The 16,058-nt window shown below is 37.9% G+C and overlaps 2 protein-coding genes across 7 annotated transcripts in view; one reads left to right on the forward strand and one right to left on the reverse strand.

Moving 5' to 3' along the window:
* The window catches only part of stx1a (syntaxin 1A (brain)), a 164,280-nt gene that overhangs the window by 47,502 nt on the left and 100,720 nt on the right, over positions 1 to 16,058 (forward strand). For all 6 annotated transcript variants that reach the window (XR_005005918.1, XM_036556088.1, XM_036556084.1 and 3 more), the window contains exon 3: positions 8,791 to 8,890. Coding sequence is in view for 5 of the 6 variants with exons in the window: in XM_036556088.1 (XP_036411981.1) it covers positions 8,791 to 8,890 (100 nt within the window). In the remaining variant the exon portion in view is untranslated. The remainder of the gene's footprint in view (positions 1 to 8,790; positions 8,891 to 16,058) is intronic.
* On the reverse strand, positions 3,921 to 5,116 carry LOC118796931 (gamma-crystallin M2-like). Its single transcript, XM_036556090.1, has 3 exons — positions 5,102 to 5,116; positions 4,734 to 4,976; positions 3,921 to 4,205 (listed from the first exon to the last, which is right to left on the reverse strand). Exons 1-3 carry the CDS (start codon positions 5,114 to 5,116, stop codon positions 3,921 to 3,923), a joined length of 543 nt encoding a protein of 180 aa, XP_036411983.1.

Consider the following 16,058-nt stretch of genomic DNA (forward strand, 5'->3'; position numbering starts at 1 on the left):
TTTTGTTGGTGGACTATTCTCAGTCCAGCAGTGACAGTGAGGTGTTTAAATAGCCTTAAGCCTAGAGTTAGCTTTTAGCCTAACAACATAGCCTAACAATCTTGCACTGGTGCAACGTAAATTTACATACATACACAAACACTTCTGTGCAAAACAAAAAGAAAGAAGAAGGAAAAATAGATTGAGCCTGAAATACTAATGGTTTTTTACTTGTCACGCTTCCCTCTGACTGCTTTTAGATCGGCCCTTTGTTAATAAAGCTTACAGAACTAGCCTCGTCTGCGAGCGTCTGGTTCCGTCTGCCACTATTACATTACTGATGATTTTGGTTTGTGAGTCCAGATTTAAACCCTATAGAGAATATTTGGTCTCACATTGAACACAAACTAGCTTCTCAATGTTTTTCAGCTGTCTGAAGCCGTCAGTGCTGGTTGGAACAATATTGATGCTTCTTTCTGTAGAAGACTGTCCTCAATTTTTCCCACAACACTTCAGCATTTAGAGAAATCAAAGGGAAAAGCTATTAGAGTAAAGAAGTACTTATTTAATTCTTGCTAATGTACTGACTAATAATTCATTGTTAAGACCATTAAAAGTGTTTTGCCATTTTTTTTGCACAGGAAGTTTCTTTTAAGCTTGTACCTGCAATATGGGCAACTATCACAGCCCCACTCTCTGAGAGTTATGTTCATGTGCCTGACACTAAAATGTTGATAACTTACGAACTCATTTACTTAATGACCTGTAAAGCACATCTGCATTCTGGGATGATGCAAGGCAGCAGCAGAACACCTCAACCTGGTGTTTGATAAAGTAACAGAGCTCCCAGTGGAAACAAGCCAATTATGAGTGTATTAAAAATGCAGATGCAGTAGGCAGGTTATTAAGGAGATAATGAGTGATTTTAGGAGGGGAGAGGAGGACCGAGGACAGGAATGTGTGTGTGGAGGTTGTGATGTTTTGCAGGTTTGAGAGATACAGTGTTGTTTTTTGAGATAAAAAGCTTTAAAGCAAAATTGAGGAAAGTATGAACAGCGATAAGCCAAGTAATAAACTGTGGATAATGTCTTTAAAAGGGCATCACACTAAAAAATGTTTTACGAGGGACTTTAATTTGACTGTTATCACAGGTACGGTGCTCAGGCCTCCACAAGTGCCAAAGATTCTACAGTAATTTAACTCGTATGAATCACTGAAGCAGGTTTTGCTGATAGCCAGTTAAAACAAACTTCCCAAATGCTTGTGTTAAGAGAGATGAGCTATCTTAGGCTAATGGCTTGCTTAGTGGTCTGAAAGCTCAAATGGTAGCAAGAACAGCTGCTAGCAACGTTGGTTTTACTTCTGTAAAATAGATTAAAGAGATTATTTAAATAGAAAAATGAGTTTTTAAAAAACTGAATAGTAAACTAGGATTTTTCTCTAACATACCTTCTCACATTGAAGAACCATGGGATGTCTGAACTCTGTACTCCACCAGAGGGCAGTATAGAGCCTGTGTTTTATGTTTGGGTCAAAACTTAACTGTTTAATCCCAGAAATGAAGGCTAGAAAGAATCTGATAAATGGCAAAATATGGATTTCAAATATATGACATATTTTAGCATGTTTGTATTTCCTTATATCCACCTTATATTAGCCATGTGTGTATATATATATATATATATATTACTTATGGTGACTTATTTGAAATTGTGCATTTTCAAATATGGGATATGTATTTCAACCATTTTCTTTTGACATATAAAAGCTTGCGTAACAAATATGAATAAACATTATTCATATATGGAAGGCAGATATTGCTCAGATATGCTCACTTGTGTTCATTTTATATAATACAAATTATTTATGCATCTTCTTTGTTTCTTCCACATACTTCCTAATGAAGTGAAAATTAGAATAATAGCTATATAATTAAACTTTATAAACATGCACTTTGTAAGCTGTGCAATTAAAACATGAAATAATTGAAAATATTGTTCCCTGACACATTCAAATCATAATTGTTTAATAATATTTAAAAGCTAAAAGAGAAAATTGTAACAGTTAGAACTGTACAGAGATGTGTGTATCAGATTAATATGGATGATGCACATATTATGCATATACGTCCAACACTTGATACTTACGTGTGTGTGTGTGTGTGATATATATATATATATATATATATATATATATATATATATATATATCGCTGTTGTCGGATGAAAACCTTGTATCATCTCCAAAATGGTAACTTTATAGGAGAAAGAAAAATGTGCTTTACTTTTAATGTAGGATAAAGCTTGCCTAAACTACCCCCACCATGTGTTGTGGTTTTAAAGGGAACAGTTTGGTGAACAGCTAATAATATCTCATTAAAGGTGCAGTGTGTAAGATTTACCAGATTGCAACCAACTGAATCCCACTTAAGCTCAAAAGGGCTATTTTAAATTTAAGTTAAAATTAAGTTTTTAATGGTCTTAACAACAAACCATTAGTCAGAAAATTGGTAAAAAATAAAAAGATAAAGGAACTTAGTATGGTATAGTTTTTCCCTTTGACTTTAAAGGAGCAGTTCTGCAGTCACCTGTCCCGATTTCGTTTTATTTTTATATTTTTGCTTCTTTGATGACAAGGATTCACCCTCCTGTGCTGTTTCTTGTGATAAATATTAAGTATGATCCTCCATTTGTCAAAAAATTGGTTCTCAAATTTCTCACAACACAAAATATTTAGCCAGCACTGGCAGCAACCACTGATTGTTCTTCTTTCTACATCTTCCAACCGGTGCTACAGCGCCACCAAATTCAAGATGCCACTTCAGTGTAAAAACCCGAAAGGTGCTTTCTAGAGCCAGTGTTTGGTTCGTCCGTTCTGAGCTACTGTAGAAACATGGCAACGCAGCATGGCGGCCTCTGTTGTCTCCTTATGCAGATATGAAGGGGTCATTCTAAGCTCACAACGATTCGTAGTTACGGGTGATTATACACTACTGGAAACGGTTTTGTAAACTATATTCCATTTCTGCTAATAGATCCCCCTGAATTTTACACACTGCACCTTTAACTAGGTGTTTTTTTGCAACTGTGATTGACTCTGCTGACTGAGGAGCTGTTCCTTTTGTTCTATCAGTTTCAGCTTCTGAGGTTTGCGAATTTGGGTGGTTAAAGTTCATCTAGATGAACTCAGCACAAGGAACAATGAACTGCTTGAGGAACATACTTTTTGTGTTCCCATGTTCTTTCCCATTTAAGTGAACTGGCTTTTTTTGCCAGGCAGATTTTGATGCGACTGCAGGGTTAATTAAGCTGCTCATTAGAATATTAGGACCATGCCTCGAGAGTTGTCAAATAGGTCTGCTCAGTGAATTCTGATGGTTTTCGAGTAGTGCTTTTTCAGATTTTACACTTTTTCTACTTTATTGTACTATTTATACATTTAAATTTGCTGGATGTTTTAAGGGGAATTCCACCAATTTAAAAAAAATATTCTGCATAATTAAATGTAAACAAAGTCATTCAGATTGGTTTGGTATGAAATGCTTCGTTCTAGAGAAACTTACTGAGTCAGAATTGTTCACAGTGATGGTGATAGGAACCAGACATCTGACTTGGTTTGAACCACTCTGAATCACTTTGTTTACGACTCAAAGACTGAATTATGCAGAAGTTTTAAAAAAAATCTATATGATTCCTCTTTGACCCTCTCATTTTGTATCATGAAGACCTTTTTAATATATTTTACACCATATTCCCTTGACTTCTGTCAATGAATAGTTTGACTGTAGAGTAGTAGTGTGCCATATTCTGTACCCATGTTAGCTTGTGTTAAAGTTTGTATGAGTTGCTGTTTTGTGAGGAAAAAAAACACTACTGAGTTACTGAGTGATCTTTTTGAACATTTAATTTAACGTTTGCTGATTTTCACATTAGAGAAACTGCTCAGTACCAGGAATCCAGGATGCGCCTCATACTCATGAACCTGGTGCCGCTCATGCCCATCATCTCCCTGAAGTGCCTGTACTCTCCAGGCCTGAAGTACCACATCCTGCCTCTGTAGTGGGGCTGCTCGTACATGAGCCAGTGGCCGTCCATCACGTGGCAGGAGTGGCAGCCGCTGGACCAGTGGTAGCGTTCCATGATGGAATCGCAGTCGTCAGTCACGTCCATCATCTGGCCCATGAAGTTCTCCCTCTCGTAGATCCTCATTCTGTAGGGTCCTCTGTACTGTATTGGGAAAAGAACCAAGTGCATGGATTCTGGAGGCTCCAATGCGATTCTTTTGATTCAAAACATATTTCAGTGCATACTGTGAAGCTCTCGTTTTGACAGTGCTTTGCTAAGAAAGTGCCTTTTCCTGTTGTATTATGTTGGGTTAGTCTAACATTGCAAATCCCCTAGATTCTCCCTAGATTCTTTCAGACTGAGCAACCTAACAAGTTAAAGCAGGGAGACAGTAAATATACACCACCACTAGCTTGCTACCATGAAAATCCCATAGAGACGCTAACAGGAATTAGCACGTATCTACGCCTATGTTTTCTTTCTCTTCCAGTTTTCTGCTCTCATTTCATCAACATTGAAAGATGATCATCAACCTAAAGTTTTGAGAATATCGTTGACAGTATTATTTATATATTACTGAGATGAACTGTCTTGCATATTGTACTAACATTTGATAAATATAATTGCAGAATATTGTGGCAAAGCCTAAGGTTTACATCTCTACCCTTAAATCAAAGCTGAAAACCATACCATAGGGATCATGCGGCAGGACCTGATCCAGTCGCTCATGCCCCACATGCGCATGTAGTCATTGTACTCGCCCCTCCTGATAAAGTACTGGTTGCCCATGTAGTTGGGGCGGTCGTAGACCATCCAGCAGCCGCTCTCCACCCTGCAGGAGTGGCAGCGGCTCATGTAGGAGGACAGGTCGGAACAGTCGCTGCTGCACTCATAGGAGCGACCCATGAAGTTCCTGTCCTCGTAGAAGATGATCTGTTTGGGTAAAGAAAATGCATTTAGAGTTCATCCTTAGAGATACAACAAGCAAATGCTTGTACAGTTGAAATGGTTCCAAATGGCAATTTGAAATTGTTAGCTTTGATGTATGGTGCGCTTACCTTGCCCATAGTCATGGTGAGTTTGTTGTTTGTCAAAGCAGATGTTTTGCTTGTTGGAGCAGTTTCCAGCTGGTGAACTGACGCTCTGCCTGGTTTAACCCTTGCATTTATACCTGAACAGAATCAAAGAATATGTGCCTCCCATTGTCTAAACTCCTGACCAAGCAACATGACACAGAGGCCCATGGACAGCTGAAGGGCTTTCGCTACGTTTCCATGTGACTCAGTCTCCAGAAGACAATACAGCTCAACTATAGTCTTTATATCCTATAGACATACTGTACACCGGGACCATTAGCTTCTATTGTTATTTCTGCTGTATGTAAATAGCTTTTGTGCATCCTGCAAAAAAAGATGATGCCTCTTTTTTCTAGCAGATGGTGGAATTTATAGTCATAAATGGCTTCTTTGCTGTGGCCAGAGAAACCTGTGAGAGAATCTTACTTTCTCCCAGATGTGTACACAAGACAGGCATTGTTACGGTGAGCATTACAGGTAATAGTTTATAATCGTGGTAAATTATAGCAATAATGCACAAATGCATGACAAGGCATTCGGAAATTATTTATACTAAAACTAAATGCATTTTCTGCACAAACAATGTGAATAAATAATTTGATAATATAGTTTCTGTGCATTTGAAATTATTTAAATCGGCAAGTTGCATGTAAAGAAGCATTACTAAAATTTGAATAATTAAGTCTTTCTTGCATGAGCAAATATTTAGTTAAAGGAGCATTTGTTATTGATTACATCATTTACAATTTGCACATTAACACATCAAGCTTATTAAGATTCATTTGTACTTAACGTGAAGTGTGTGTATATATATATATTTATATACCCACACAGTATATTGCTGTTGTCGGAAGAAGACCTTGTATCTCCAAAATTATAACTTTACAGGAGAAGGAAAAAACTTACGTGACTTTTAATGTAGGTCAGTGGAACCAGATTTTTTACCAAGTCATTTTGCGCCGTTTCTTTTGGTCTATTAATCATGAAATTTACACACAATATAAAGGATAGTAGACATTTTCACTTTATGTCTAAAACTGGATATATATATATATATATATATTTATACACACATATATATATATATATATATATATATATATATATATATATATATATATATAAATATATGTACTTTCATTTATGGATTTATGAACTCACCACCCACTTGCAGTGTATAAACCCGCTTGGATTTTTACTCATGGTTCTTTGGTGCATTTAGAAATACATGAACTTAATAATACTCTGTAAAAAATTAATCAAGCCCTTATTAGGGGCATTTAATTACTTCATTTTTGAGGAACAGAGTCTCAGTTTGTGCATATTAATATATGGTACGTTTCTCCTTAGCAGTTCGCAGTGCACTGACCATTCAGTGGCTGAAACTGCATCTGTGCTGCATCCAAATTTAATCTATTGAAGAAAATATTAACATTTAGGAAAGGAACTCTTTTTTTTGTGAAGTGTTGCCAGTAGTTTTTTCTCTTCCATCCAGTATTGGATAGCTTTGCTGATTAATGAAAAGCCTTAAGCTTTGTAGTATTCACAGTACTGGCTTAATTTACTGTTTTTTTCAACTGGTGGTTCAGATGTTTCAGCAGTTCTTTGGTTGGGCGTACTGGGACAAATCAGTATGAGCAGCCCAGTGCGCCACTGGCCATGGCACACTGCGAGAACCTGTAGGTGCCCATCTACAAACTACTGTTCAAAACTTCACTGTAAATGCACAGTGAGTGGATGGTGATCAGTTTTCTAGCAAAAATATCTAATTTCCAAATTTTCCTCTTACAAGAACTGTATTTGTTTGTTTGCTTGATTTTGTTCAAAATGAAACAAATAGAGACTTTTGCCCCTTGACCTCTGGTGTTCCAGCATCGCCTGGTGTGCAGACCACTGCATTGTGTTCTCATTGTCTAGCTTAAAAAAACAGTGCTACAGGGAATTTGCAGTGAAGCTCATTTATTGAAAAGAGACTTTTATTCTTTAAAAATGTTAGATGCTTTTATTGAAAGTGTCAGGTCGTGTAAGTTTAGGGGAATGATAACTTAGACTTCCTTTCTATTCTTTCTGCTAGCGGCTACTAATCAGTTGACCAGTAACATCAGCCGATATTGGCGTTGCAAAAATTTGCAGGTACCATTCTGAGCAGCTGGAGGGCCCAATATGAGGCACCCCCTGGCTGAAGTGATGGATTTAAACAAAACCATCATCGTGGTTAGTGTAACAAACATGTAAAATGTATACAAAGCTAACCTTTAGCATGAGAATAACATAATATACCAAAAAATAATTTATGAGGGAAACTAACAAAAAAACAAGACTAGGCACACTTAGTTTTGCTGGACAGCCAGCAGCTGCATGACGTTTGTGTCAAGCAAGTGTACAGTGCAAAAAAAACCTTTGCATTATGCGCAGAGAGGGAAATAAATAGTGTTTAATGTGTTTTCTGCTTTGTTTGTCTTGGGCAAAGTCTTTGTATGCATATTTTAACAAGTATCAGTCAGTCAATCAGTAAGTCAGTGACTCAGTTAGAGACAGCAGCTCTCATAGTTTGGCCCACTGGGTGGTCCAGCAAAATGTAAGAGGTAATTAACAGAAACCAAAACTACAGAGAATTCTGCTTACCTCTGTTCCCAGTACTACAGTATCTATTTTAATAAGCCTTCATCAATAAGGTTTTCTTCATTATTATCATTCTATGTTCTTTCCTATGGCATTGATTCAGTGGAGCATTTGTACTTCTGTAGATGTCTACTCCTTTTCTTCTTTTTTACCTCTCGAAGGAAATGCTGCAATCTAATAATCAGTATTACTGTCCACTTTGAAATGCACATGTGTTCACACACACACACACACACACACACACACACACACAGTCAGTCAATGCTCTTGCTTCAAAGTGAATTCATATGTGCGGAATGGAAGCTGTTTTATCTGTCCTGCTTTAAAGCCCCAGGTGAAGCGCATGCTTTCAGATGCAGGCAGATTGAGATCATGCGGCTGTTTAAAACAGAAAAAAGGATGACATCAATCAACTACAGGGCTAGGATGAGTTTTATATGAGCTTTTATTGGATTCTAATTGGCAGGGACCCCACTTTTAATCTTTCAAACTGGTATTATAAACAGAAATGTTAAAATGAGTAATGGTTTCAAAGTGACATTGCATTCTTGCCGTGGGAGTACTTTTAATTGGAGGTGGCACCGTTCTGATACCAGGTATCGGTATTGGGCTGACATCAGCAGAAAATACTGGATGGGATATCTGAGGGATAAAAAGAATGAATGTGATGCAATTCTGTAACAAGTCTGTCCTGCAGCAGCACTCACTCAGCCTGTGTGATGTTTCTTCCTCCTCCTGAGACAAAAAAGGTTTTAGTATTTTTAAAAATATGTGCATGGTGGAGGGGTACAGGCAGGGAGTTGTAAGGCGAAATAGGCCCCAAAGAAAACATTTTTTAGATTTGCCACTATTTTAAAGTTTATGAGTTGGTAAATTTCTCCACAATGAACTATTTCACAACAAACCACTCTGAATGACTCTGTTCATGTCTCAACTGTTGAGTTATGATTGGTGGAGAAATTGGTGACATCCCGTTGGAACATGCTAATCTACGCAAATATTCAACTAGACGTTAATAATACTAATACTAATATTGCTATCTCTCTAAGGTGGAGGAGATCCGTGGCTTTATCGACTCACTGGCTGAGAAGGTAGAGGAGGTAAAGAGGAAACACAGCGCCATCCTCGCCGCCCCAAACCCAGATGAAAGTAAGACCCTACTTCTAATGCGCCCTCACTGGAGTGCCATTCACATTAGCAATTCTAATTAACAGTTTACTTTATTGACTTTGCATTCAGCCACTTTCCGTCAGACTTTTATAGAACATTCTACATATGTTCTCTTGGTTCTCTGTTCAGTTAGTATTAATATTAATATCAGTAACTAGTAGTAGGGTTTTTTTATTTTAGTTTAAGATGTAATACTACTAGTGCATTTTGTCTGTGTGTCAAAATATTGCAAAAAGTATCACTTGAAGTGTCCCGTAAAAGTGCAGCAGCTGGAGGGCCCAATATAAGGCACCCCCTGGCTGAAGTGATGAATCTGAACAAAAACTTAATTGTGGTTAGTATAATAAACATGTAAAATGTATACAAAGCTAACCTTTAGCATGAGAATAACATGATATTGCACATTTCTTTATGAGGAGAAGTAACAAATATAACAAGACTAGGTACGCCAAAATGTCTTCATGGACAATGGATAAATATCAGGATGCACTACTTTTCCATATTGACCACCCATAATACAGACACAATATATCCAAAAATATCCAAACAGCCCTTCTAATTAATGAATGCAGCTACTTTAAGGTCCACAAATTGCTGACACATGCTCTGGAGCAGCTGCACATGAGCCTAAGGTCACTATGCCCAATGCCACACGTGGGCTAGAGGGGTATAAAGCCCTCCAGCATTGGGCTGTGGAGCAGTGGAACTGTGTTCTCTGGAGTAATACCTTTGGGATGAGTTGGAGTGATCCAGAACTGACCATCCAACACCAGTACCTGACCTCACTAATGCTCAATCAAATCCTCACAACAATGTTCCAACATCTAGTGTAAAGCCTTCCCAGGAGAGTAGAAGCTGTTACTGCAGCAAAGAGGGACAAACTCACTAGTAATACCCTTCATTTCAGAAGAAATGCTGGAACAATCGCAACATAACAAGCAAAATTCTTGTCTATTAGCACAGAGATATTTTGATATGATCAAGCATCGGATGTATACCAGCTTTGCATGTGGCTAAGCCAATCAGATTTTAAAGCCTTTACTGAAGGGCAGCATAAGACTGTAAACAGCAATGAGACTGTAAACATGTATAAAGGCTTATTACCACAAGCGTCAGTTGTCACAAAGGCTGCCTTTATTAATCCTGATGTTGTATCACTGCAGAAAGTGTTATGACTGATAACTGATGCGTGTAATAAGCCTTTATAACTGATGCGTGTTATAAGCCTTTATAAATGTTTATGTAGGTTTCTAAAAGTTGTCATTAAAGGCTTAAGTAGATAAGCCTTACAAACATGTAGACTTACATACAGTCTCCCTTTATCACGCAGTGCTACCAATCAGACTTTTTTAGCGTAAACTCTGATCCAGAGACCTTACTGTTGTCATCCTGGAATGTGGCAGTGCTAACGTTGTCCTGTGCTCAAACATGAAGTCTAAAGTTAGGGGAAGAGTAGGCTAAAATGGACAGGAACTATCTGAAGAGACTGGTGCAATCCTTTTCTGACACCAATGTTGCTGTTATTAACCCTTACATCACGATGGGCCCAGTTTTTTTTACATACTTTGTATTGGAGTCCCTGTAGTTAGTTACTGAATAATAAGCCTTAGTATGTAATAAGACTGGCATTTTAAGGGGTTAAAGAAACTTGACGCATAGCCAAGTATTACAATGCATGTAACATAAATACACTCGCTGTCCATCTTGCTGTGTCTCCATCTTCCACTGCATCATGTCTCCTTCCAGGGGTCCCATGTGAATCACAGGGGCGTAAAAGTTCTCTGTTCTTTCTCTTCTCGGGTGCTGAGATCGATCTGACCCTGGACTGCCCACGCAGGAAGTGCCAAAACTCACCTAGCTGCTGCCCACCTGCCTGGTCTAGCCCATATCGATCGCCTCTTTCATTCTCCCTCGCTCACCCTCCACACATTCAGCTCTGCGCTTTGGTGTGGGGGTGTGGAGGGCTTCTCAGTGAGGAGTCTTTCTGCGCTCCCTCTCCGCTCTTCAGGAGCAGGACGTCGCTGCTCGCCTGTAAAATGTCAGTGTAATTAATTATGCGCAGATGGGATTCGTTACAGGCCGACGTCCTGCAGCGCGCCGAGGCATTGAGGAACGTGTCATCTGCTCCGGAGTGCGCCAGCATGATAGAAAGAGAGACAGAAAGAAATCCCAATATTTCAATATTATAAATCTTCAGTTTATCTGTTCGTCTGTCGTTCCATCTGTCTGTCCATTCACGCGTCCATCCACACATAAATACATTTAGTTACCCATCTGTCCATCTTTATATACATCTATATGTTCATTCAAACGTCCATCATCCATCTGTTTATCCTTCTATCCATCTATCTGTATATACATGTTTATTCATCTCTCTTTCGTCCACCTGTTTATCTATCCATCCATCAATCCATCCATCCGTCCATCCATATGTCCATCTGTATATTAATTTATCCATCTATCATCTATCTATTTAGCTATCTATTCTTACATCCATCTTTTTATCCATCCATTCATCCATCCAGCTGTAAATCCATCTATATGTGCATTCATCCGTCCATTATCCATGTATTTATCAATCTATCCATACATCAGTCTGTATATCCCTCTATTTATCCATACGTTCTCTCGCTGTCTTTCCATCCATCCATCCATCCATCTATTTAGCTGTCTATATTTTCATTCATCCATCCTTCTATCCATCCATCTTTTTATCTATATTCAATCTCTGTCTGTCTCTCTGTCTGTCTATCTTTCTACAGGGGTCTCCACAAATATTGGCACCCATGAGCAAAACAGGCTGTATGAGCCAAACAGGCAGTAATAAACATTCCCCATTGCGTATGAGTTTCATCTTTCATTCAAAATATTAACAACAATCCGACATATTTATGTTTGAAGCTCACCCGAGCAATTAGGTACACTTAAATGGTGAGCCATGACTTCCTGTTTAGTGGGGTATACATATGTGGTTACACACAGGCCAGATTCCCTCAGTCATCCATCAGTATGAGAAAGACCAGAGAAAACAGCAGTGATACGCAACAAAAGGTTGTTGAGCTGCACAAATCAGGAAATGGCTGGACGAAAATAGCTAAACGGTTGAAAATGCTTACATCCACTATCAGGGCAAGAATTGACAAGATTAAAGCAATTGGAGATATCGGTATCAGAAGGGAAAAAGTGGTATCAATCCACCTCTAGTTGGGCCTCTTGTTATGTGCGTAATTTGAAAGTGTGCAGTGTTTCACTCAGGACAGTCAACAATCAAGGACAAAACAATCGGTGATAAATGTCAGAACGTGTGGGGATTTTTAAATCCTGCAGTGTGGGCCAGGCATAAAACTCTCTGGAAACACTTCCCAGATCACCTGATTCTGAATTAGTCCTTCTGCTTGGAAGGGAGAAGCATGAAAGCTATGATCAGTTAAGCCATTTACATGCTGTACATTGACCCTGTTGACCCCATACCACACAGTGCCGTTGCTGCTTCCATGGAGACAAGATGAGACCATTTTTGCATCAAAGCTGATCCAGTTCGTCTGATGTTTAACTAGTTTGTGTTGGTGTATTCCCTCCATCTCTTCATCATTCTGTATATCAGCCCATAGATCAGCAGTGCTGGGATGTGCTGCATTGAGGCGATAAAGGTGAATATGTTAACATTTAGAAGTGTGAAGTTATAGTAAGACTTCTTATGAACTCTGTATTCATAGTGCTTTATAAATGCATTTATAAAGCGTGATATGGCATACATAGTACTGTCTAATACCTGGCAGAATCATACATAACTGCTCTTAAGTAGTTTTAATTACATGCAAAACACTTTATAAAGCAAGAGTATATAACTTCATGAAGTCAGGTTCCATAATGCATTACAGTATCTGTTCAGTTACCAGTTAGCTAAAAATAAATTAATCTATATTATACTCGATATAATCTTTTTATTAATATTTTTTTTAAATGCATGTCGCCGAGAGCTGTTTCAGTTTAGGTATGTTGGTAACTACTGTTGTGATGGGTCTGGGCCTTATACTGAAAACATACCAGACTCTTGTTACAGTGCATTACAATATTCATGTTTACAGTGTTCTTGTGAACAGATATTATAATGCGTTATAAAGTGAAATTCCTTTGCTTAATAAAATGTTATGCATTTAATTATAACAACTTTAAAGCAATTATACAGGCTCATGCCAGGCATTATCTGCATGCTATATGACACCTTATAAATGCATTTATAAAGTATTATCAATGTAGGATTTACAGGAACTGTTACAGAAATTATTATTTAGTGTGTATTTTTTTCAGATTTTGTCAGTAATCCAATTAATGTGTTTACATGCACTTAATTAATCAGATAATGTCAAGCTCCAGGTCTACGTGAGTCAGACAGTCAGTCAGATTTCTGCTTTTACAACCAGCCAGTAAACTCACAGAAGAAGACGTGATGTGAACGTAATGTAAAACTCAAACTTCATGCTGTGGCTTTTTTTAAAAACGTCGCACCACTTTACCTGAAAATATGAACACACATTGTCTAGAAGATGAAGAAAAGTGAAACCCTTTATTTCGTGAAGCATGTAGTTTCAGTGTTGCTCCAAAAGTGTTTTGCTGCATCTACCAGCGACGCTGCTGCTTATTTTTGGTCCCGCCGTCTGTTTTCACACATGCGTAGACTGAGAAATCTGAAAGAAATCAGAGTAAGAGTTTACATGCACTGAGGAATCTGATTACTGAGCTAAAATCCAGCTGTCTTTATCAGATTTCTTAATTGGATTACTAGACATTACTCCGATCTAAAACGTTGGAGTATGCAGTTTACATGACCATTTGAATAATCAGATAACTGCAGTAATCCGCTTATGATCGGATTACTGCCAATAAACTCCAGCCAATAAACTCACAGAAGAAGACGTGATGTGAACATAATGTAAAACTCAAACTTCATGCTGTGGCTTTTTTTAAAAACATCGCACCACTTTACCTGAAAATATGAACACACATCGTCTAGAAGATGAAGAAAAGTGAAACCCTTTATGTAGTAATCCGCTTATGATCGGATTATTGAGCGCATGTAAACACGCTCATTGTCAGTTAGCTATACATATGCATAATTGTTGAATAGTTTGTTATGCAGTGAATTACATTTGCATTTGAATAGCATTCTGTAGCAAAGGATGCACCGTAAACGTTTTTCCATTTGACAAAAACAAACTCAAATGCGGAATCTACCGAAAGCAATCTGCACTTTGGACAGGAATTTCTTATCATAATGAGCAGAAATAATTAAGCAATGTGCAAGATGCATTTCAAAGTGTGTACATTATGGTAATTTTATATACCGTAGGCCTATTATGCTACACATAGTGTGACATACTGTATGCACTGTCAGAAAATAAGGTATTGTGCAGGTACATTTTGTGTTCATTAAGGTATAAACAAAGTAAATGTACAACAATGGTTTTAAGCCCCAACTGTGTTCTTTAATAAGTTTTATAAGTTTTTCCCAGGGTGAAGGTACATGTTTATACCTTTTCATACACTAAAGATTTTAAAACTGAACAATACAATAAAAAGTAAGAGTAGAAAAAATGTAAACATGTATTACAGAAAATTACACAGAAGCCACAACAACTACTACAATATCAGCTTTTCAGTATTTAGTGTGTCCCGTCTGCCTTTATTACAGCTTCCATTCTTTTCAGGAGACTCGCTTTCAGTTCCTCAAAGAATCTGCAGACACTCCTTCAAAGTTCAGTCTTAGAAGTTGGTTGATAATTTTCTGAAGTAATCAAACACATTCAGTGATGTTGAGGTCTGGACTCTGGGGTGGTCAGTCCATTGTTCAGCTTCTTTGTTTGATGTGTGATGTCTCCTTTTCTCAGTGAGGTTCTTCTTGAACAGCTACACATCCTTTCAGACCCATAGCGCTGAGTCGTCTTCTCACAGTGGAAGGATGGACAGAAACACCTGTGGATGTTTTCAGATCTGAAGCAGCTTGATTTTCTCCTCTCTCTCAAAGATGAAACCTTTAAGTGCTGTTTATCTGATGGGGACAGTTTCTGGGACAACATTTGCACAATACTGGAATCTAGCAGAAAGGCCCAAATATGGACTTAAAGTACAAGAGGGCTCTTCAAGCGTTCTTGAATAAGGGGAATGTAGAACCAACTTCTGTATATGATTAAATTTAGAACTATATTCAGAAGCAATTCATGCTTAAAAGGTTCTTTGCATGGTGAAATGGTTCTTCAGATTGATGGAGAATGTGTTGTATATGTTTCTATTTAGAACCTTTTTGAAAATGGTAAACGATTCTCCTACAAGCTTGACACTGTAACAGTAGAAGAACCCTTTTTGGTGCTCCAGCAATCTGAAGATTTTTCTCTATGCATAGAATCATTTAAGCCAACTAAAAAGAACCATATTTTTTACTCAGTACTCAATCTCAGTGCTCTCTAAGGCTGCTAGTATGTATGTCCTTCAGTAAAGGTGTAGATGTACTTTTTAAGTTTTTGGTAAAGACTTTAAAGGGCTTTTCTGAAGCCTGAAGCTGGAATTTGGATAGAGCTGCTACCGTTCTGCCTTACAGCTGTCTAAGCCTGAAAGAGGTGGACGGGCTAGATTTAAATGACTAACAGGCACACATCCTTCTTATGCAAACATGCAAAAATGTTCCCACATGCGTGCTCCTACACCCATTCTGATTTCTCACGACTGCCCTCCCTCTCGCTCACTTGCACACATACTCAGAACCAAAAATACCTACTACCTACTTATCATCAATTTGATGGACACGTTAAACACTATTGATGAAGCTGTAAAACACTGCAGTCTGCACATTTTCCCAGGCCTATAATTTCATTAGACCCCCACGCTGTTTCCAACAACGACCACGAGTCCCCTTCATTTCCTCTCTCTTTTCTCATTTCCTCTCTGCAAGTGTGCGTATACAAATATAGTACTGTGCAAATGACCACCCTTCATTTATTTATGTCCAGTTGAAACATCCATTAAATACAAGTTATTCATCATATTTTAGCATCAGGAAAAAGGAAAAAAAAGTGTGTATATGTGTATATATATATATATATATATATATATATGTATATATAATTTTTCAGGTACTATCATGTAGGCTGTG

Source organism: Colossoma macropomum, unplaced genomic scaffold, assembly GCF_904425465.1.
Source record: "Colossoma macropomum unplaced genomic scaffold, Colossoma_macropomum, whole genome shotgun sequence".
NCBI lineage: Eukaryota > Metazoa > Chordata > Actinopteri > Characiformes > Serrasalmidae > Colossoma > Colossoma macropomum.